General features: G+C 45.1%; 1 protein-coding gene across 1 annotated transcript; it reads left to right on the top strand.

The window, feature by feature from the left end:
• The first annotated feature begins 769 nt into the window (after positions 1 to 769).
• C12H1orf68 (chromosome 12 C1orf68 homolog) lies at positions 770 to 1700 on the top strand. The gene has a single exon (XM_003259269.4). The coding sequence runs from the start codon at positions 770 to 772 to the stop codon at positions 1508 to 1510; it is 741 nt and encodes a 246-aa protein (XP_003259317.1). The 3' UTR covers positions 1511 to 1700.
• The last annotated feature ends 4764 nt before the right edge of the window (positions 1701 to 6464 follow it).

The following is a 6464-nucleotide window of genomic DNA, read 5'->3' as shown; positions in this document are numbered from 1 at the left end:
GGAAATCTGCTGAAGGAGGCTGAAGGGAAACTTGGAGTGTGGGGCATGAGAGGAGAGGGAGGGGGGCACGATGAGCTGGTATTCCTGTGTAGGAAGAGACTTTAGAGAACTGGCTCCCCATCCCCTTATCTGAGTGCAGTTGTGCAGTCCTCTCTTGGGTCCATGTGCTAATGAGGCCAACTGATAGTCACAGCTGGTTCGAGGAGCCCATGGTGGAAACCTGGTCAAATTTAGCCTTGTTCTTTGCTCACTACCGGGCACAGCTTGAGGCTCATGTTGGCTCAGGGTCCATGGACACAAATTTCTCTTTGCTGGGTATTCCTTGTCTGGGCAGAAGGAAGAAGGGCAGTCACCCTGGAGAGAACTGGTGGCAGGGGGCAATCATCTGGGAGCAGCAGTTTCCAAAGGGTAATTCACAATGCAGACACTGAAGTAAGAGGAGAGGAGGCTTGGAGAGTTGGGTAGAAACACAGGCAGCACCATTTCAAGTCTCCATTTCCCAAAATAGAGACTGAAGCCCAGAGGTAAGCGGTGACTTGTACCAAGCCACATAGCCAGGTACAGGCACAGAAGCTGAGCTGAGAGTCCCTGGCTCTGAATCCACCTCCTGCCAAGTATACAGCCTCTGGATGTCTGCAACCTTCTCAAGAAAGCCCTGCTTGCAAGTCACTGTGTTCCAAGGGGATGTTGAAGGTTTACCCTAGAAACTTTCCTAGTTTTACAGTTCTAATGAAACCTTTCTTTTCAGATTTTGCAAAGCCACAGAACCATGTGTGACCAGCAGAAGCAGCCACAGTTCCCTCCATCTTGTGTGAAAGGTTCAGGACTAGGGGCTGGGCAGGGTGCCAATGGTGCCTCTGTGAAATGCCCAGTTCCATGCCAGACCCAAACTGTCTGTGTGACAGGCCCTGCTCCATGCCCCACTCAAACCTATGCGAAGTACCAAGTTCCATGCCAGACTCAAACCTACGTGAAGTGCCCAGCTCCCTGCCAGAGAACCTATGTGAAATACCCAACTCCCTTCCAAACCTACGTGAAGTGCCCAGCTCCCTGCCAGACCACCTATGTAAAGTGCCCAACTCCCTGCCAAACCTACGTGAAGTGTCCACCTCCCTGCCAGATGACCTACATAAAAAATTCAGCTCCCTGCCAGACCCAGACGTGCTATGTCCAGGGTGCTTCTCCTTGCCAGAGCTATTATGTTCAAACTCCAGCAAGTGGCTCAACCTCCCAATACTGTGTCCCTGACCCATGCTCTGCTCCCTGTTCCACCAGCTACTGCTGTCTGGCTCCCCGGACCTTTGGGGTGAGTCCCCTGAGACGTTGGATTCAGCGGCCCCAGGACTGCAACACAGGATCGTCTGGCTGCTGTGAGAATTCAGGAAGCTCTGGATGTTGTGGTTCTGGGGGCTGTGGATGTGGCAGCTCTGGGTGCTGCTGTTTGGGAATTATCCCCATGAGGTCACGAGGTCCTGCATGCTGTGACCATGAGGATGACTGCTGCTGCTAAACACACAACAGCTCAACTCCAGAATGCACTTCCCCAATACCCCTTCTGGAACATGCACCAGCTTCTAGCCCCCTCTCTGTTATTGCCAGTGAGGTAGAACCTCATCACTTCGCCTCTGTGCTTTGCTTCTCTACCAAGGCAGCCTGCCAGAGTTAGTGCAATCCCCAAACTTTGGCATGAATAAAGCTCTGAATGCAATTCATGGTAATTTCTGTCTGTTTGGTCCATATTTATGCTTTTCTATCAGGCACTCTTCTGCATCTCTCTCTTCTTACTCTTGTTTCTCAGCTAGAGGAAAGATCTGCACGAACATGAACAAGCAGACTGAGCTGGTGAAATCCCAGCCTGGGAGCCCCATGCCTTCTAGAATGCTCTGAATAAACTTTCCCATGCAAGTTAGAAGCATCTGATAATGGAGATTTGAGGGTTAGCGCTGTTTCTGTGCTGCCCTTTGAAGAGTCTCAGAGCAGGGTTGACCATGATGAGACCCTCATCTTCCTGGGTGTTGGAGGGATTGTGAAATTGTATCTGCTCAGGAGTATCACTGGACCATGTCCCCACCACTGTGCAGAGGGCTTGAACCCATGCAGGAATTTATGAATTACATTTTCTCATCTGACAGGCTTGCCCTCTTGAAACTATAGGTTGAAGGCCTGAGAGAAGAGGCTAGGAGCCCCTTGAAGTGGGTAGCTATTCTCCAGGTCAGTCCTGGTAGTAAGTGAGCCATCTCCAAAGGAAGGTGAATCTTGTGCGAGGTGCTTCTGGGCCCCCTTCTGGGCCCCTCATCCTAGTTAGCTCTTTCTTCTACATTGCTTAGCTAGCTCCAGAGAATTTGGGGTGGACTTTTATAACTAGAGATTCCAAAATACACACATTAAAAAAATAGAGGAGTAACAAGTGTTCAAAACAATCCCACAAGGCCTGGTGCATAGGAGACAATATGTTTGGTGATGTATAAATGAATACATAAAGGAATGAATGAAAAAGAGCAGGGAATTGTGTGTTTGTTTCTAAACCATCTCTGTGGATTAACCCTGGACACTAGCAGAAGGTCATCTTGGCTACTCTGCTGCTTTTGAATGTCTAAACACCTGTAGCTCCACAAACAGCACACCATCCCTTCATCCAAACTCCCTAAACTTGCAGCCCAGTCACTGGAAACCCACTCAGGGATGGAACTGCCTTGGCCAGGGCCACACTTTCCTCTTGTACCACCAACTGGGTCCCGCAATGTTGGAGGATGGGGTGCTAAAGTTTCCTGTGGTCTAGTCTCTTTAGAGAATGGTATCTGCAAAGCCAACCCATCACTGAAAATATTGTAGGGAATCCTCTTTAAAACCCAATGCATACTTCTAAAAATCCTATTTCTATCCTTTTCAGTTCCTTCATATTCCATAGCTGTTCATCAGCCTCTCACTAAACTCCCCCAAATGCTCCTAACATCCAGACATTGTGGCTTCTTTCATCTCTTTCTCTCCTTGCTCACTCTCCTTTCCTCCTCAATCCCACCTGGTTCTGGTCCTGGTTATGTAGATGGTTTGAGTTTTTCTGTATCCCTTGTTAATTTTCTCTATACTTACCCAATCTTAGTATTCTCTGCTCCATAGGAATTAACCTAGGAATAAAACCTCTCCTCTTTTCTCCAGCTGTTCTAACGCTCTCTCTAACCCACTCTATTGATTTTGTACAGAAGGGAGGAAAGTAGTTGAAACCAAGAGCTAACCTGACAAAGCTCACCAAACTCAACCTGCCTTGCTTGCTTTTAGTCACTTACTTCTAGTTAATCTTAAAACCCTTGTAGCTAAAGGTCACACAGCTAAGCAATCTGCTAGCTTCCTTTTAGAGAATATCCCTGACATATAAGTTACCATGCTGATGGTTCCTTGCTATTTTTTAACAACTTGGTGTTGGCTGTTTTCTAGTCCAAGCTGAAACCACTGACCCTTCAACTGGGCCTGCAAGAATGCCTGGGAGGTGACCTTTTGATGTCAGAGGGTCAAAAGCTCCTCCCTCAGGGCATGCTAATACCACCATTTTCTGAACATGCTTCTTATGAAGAGCCATGAAGCTTGACTATGCATGTGCACATAGCCACTTGCCTCACTGTTCCTTGCCTCCAACTGCCTTTCCCCAGGCCCTGAACTACCTTGCTCTTCTATCCCATAAATGTCTCTGAAACCATATCTTTGGAATGGTGGATTTGAGATCTGTTGGCTGCCCTGGCTTACAGTGCACAGGCAGCACACATCTAGTTCAGTATCAGAATTATAAAGCTCAAAGGGCAAAAATATAATTTTCTTTAATAGGGCATGTGAGTGGAAGAAAAAGTCAAGGAGCAAAAACCTACACATTAATACATCTCAATTGATAGCATATCTTAGACTTTTCTGTTTTATTATATAGGATCATAATACATCTTGCCCTATGACTAGCTGTTTTCATTTAATACGTGAATGTTGAACATAAATTTTGGTTGGTGCATATAGTTGTATCTTCTTTCCTTTTGTTGTTTGGTTTTTTCCTTAGTGTGGCTGCTCAATGATTTATCTAACCACCCCCTTAGACTGCCCTTTTTGATTTCTCTCTTTCTCTTCTGTTTTTCTCTCTGTCTCTGTTTGTCTCTTATTATTACTATATAAGTTTCTGTTAAGGCCTTTTTCAAATGTTTTCAAATTTTCTATTGAGATGGAACACACTTCTAGAAAAGTATACAAATTAGAAGTGTACTACTCACTAAACACACATGTAGAACCACCATCTGAACCCCAGAAAGCTAATGTCATATTGAAAACAAATAAAGTCCCTGATTACCATGAACTAGGAGACTGAATTTTGAGATATGAAATGGATTAGAGCAGAAATAGCTTTAAATAACCCCAAACCTTCTCAGGAGCCCTGATTGTGTGTTAGGTAGATATGTACAAAAGGCAATGTAAAGAGAAGCATCAACCCTGGGGTCTAGGTCCTCCAGGCATCCAGGTGAGTTCTGAGAGCACCTACCAGTGACACCACCACACAGCAGTGTGACCTTGCTCTTACACGAAGCAGAGGACACTGAGCAGCCTGACACCTGTGCTTGAGAAATCTTCAGTAACCTGGCCAGTGTGAAGGGTCTATAACAACTTTTCTGTCAGATTATAATTCATTTATCTTATACACAGTTATTGAACTTCTATGTCATTCCAGGCACCATCTCTATTGTTTTGGAGTTTACAGCAGAGAGGGAGAATTTTAAAAATCAAGTAATTCAATAAACAAATGTAAGCTGCATCTAGGACTAGAGTTATAAAGAAAGTGTTTCAAATACTCTGTAATATGCACATTTTACATGGTCAGGAAGATCAGAAAAGACTTCCCTGAGAAAGTGTAGCTTGACCCCAAGGTTGAGTAGGAGTTAATAACAGAACAGTGAAGGAAGACTTTTGCATGCAGAAGCAAGAGCACAGGCAGGGCTCTGTTGGGGGGAGGGGGAGGGGCAGGGGCGGAGAACAAAAAGTGTAAGGGGCTAGTGGTGGGACAGTGAGAATTAAAGCAGAAAGGGGCAGAAGGGCCTGGGGGCTAAGGGCAGCCTCAGTGTGGGGCATCCCAGCAGTCATTGACAGGTTGCAAGCAGGTCATGTGATTTGTGCCTTTTAAAGTTTAATTTTCCCTGCAGAAAAAAAATAGATATACTTTTAGAGCATATAAAGGAGAATCTAAAACAATTGCCCAGTAGCATTAGTGTACCTGGTTCTCTCCTAGCCCTGCCATGCATAACTCCCCTCTTTGGGTCTGGTTTTCATGTCTGTAAGATGGCAGCTTGGGCCATAAGACAAGTAGGGTGCATTTCAGCACCAGCATCAGGTGATCTTTGCCTCCTGGTACAGGGACTTCAGGGTCTCATTTTAAAACCGATGAGTTACAAATGTGGCCTTCAGAATATTCAGTTTCAAGACATTTTTTGTAACCAAAAGTTCTACTATATTCTGTTTTTCATAACTTAAAAAATCTTGGTCCACTGTTTCTAATGTAAGATAATCCAAATTTCCTGGCTCTTTTTTTTTTTTTTTTGAGACAGAGTCTTGCTCTGTCACCCAGCCTGGAGTGCAGTGGCACGATCTCGGCTCGCTGCAAGCTCTGCCTCCCGGGTTCACGCCATTCTCCTGCTTCAGCCTCCTGAGTAGCTGGGACTACAGGCGCCCACCACCACGCCCGACTAATTTTTTGTATTTTTAGTAGAGATGGGGTTTCACCGTGTTAGCCAGGATGGTCTCGATCTCCTGACCTCGTGATCCGCCCGCCTCAGCCTCCCAGAGTGCTGGGATTACAGGCGTGAGCCACCACGCCCGGCCAATTTCCTGGCTCTTAATACCTCTACAATATTTATTGGAGATTTAACTATAAATGATTTAGAGAGAATGGCAAGTCTAAAACATGGAACAAAACCCTGGGGAAATTGGACAGAGATTCCTTGAACAGGCCGAGATGCTGCTATCCTGGGATCTCTTATGAATCTTCTTTCCCATAATTTTTCTGGAGAAGAAAAGTCTACTGAGTAGAATCCTAACCCCACTTGCCTGGGTAAGATAGTTTTTATGATGATTTCTCTTGCAGGAAAATACTTCTGCCAAATTTCCCGACAAGTAAGGCTAATACCTGCAGAGAGACTTTGTAATATTTCCCAAAATTAAGAAATAAAATATAGTCATGTACATCTAAATTTTGTATCTTACACATATTTATTATTATTATTATATTTTTAAGATTTAGGTTTTTTCATTATACTTTAAGTTCTAGGGTACATGTGCACAACGTGCAGGTTTGTTACATACGTATGCATGTGCCATGTTTGTGTGCTGCACCCATTAACTCGTCATTTACATTAGGTATATCTTCTAATGCTGTCCCTCCCCCCTCCCCCCACCCCACGACAGGCCCTGGTGTGTGATGTTCCCTACCCTGTGTCCAATTACAC

Source organism: Nomascus leucogenys, chromosome 12, assembly GCF_006542625.1.
Source record: "Nomascus leucogenys isolate Asia chromosome 12, Asia_NLE_v1, whole genome shotgun sequence".
Taxonomy (NCBI): domain Eukaryota; kingdom Metazoa; phylum Chordata; class Mammalia; order Primates; family Hylobatidae; genus Nomascus; species Nomascus leucogenys.
Note: the sequence above shows the minus strand (reverse complement) of the source record. Positions and strands in the feature narration are given on the sequence as shown.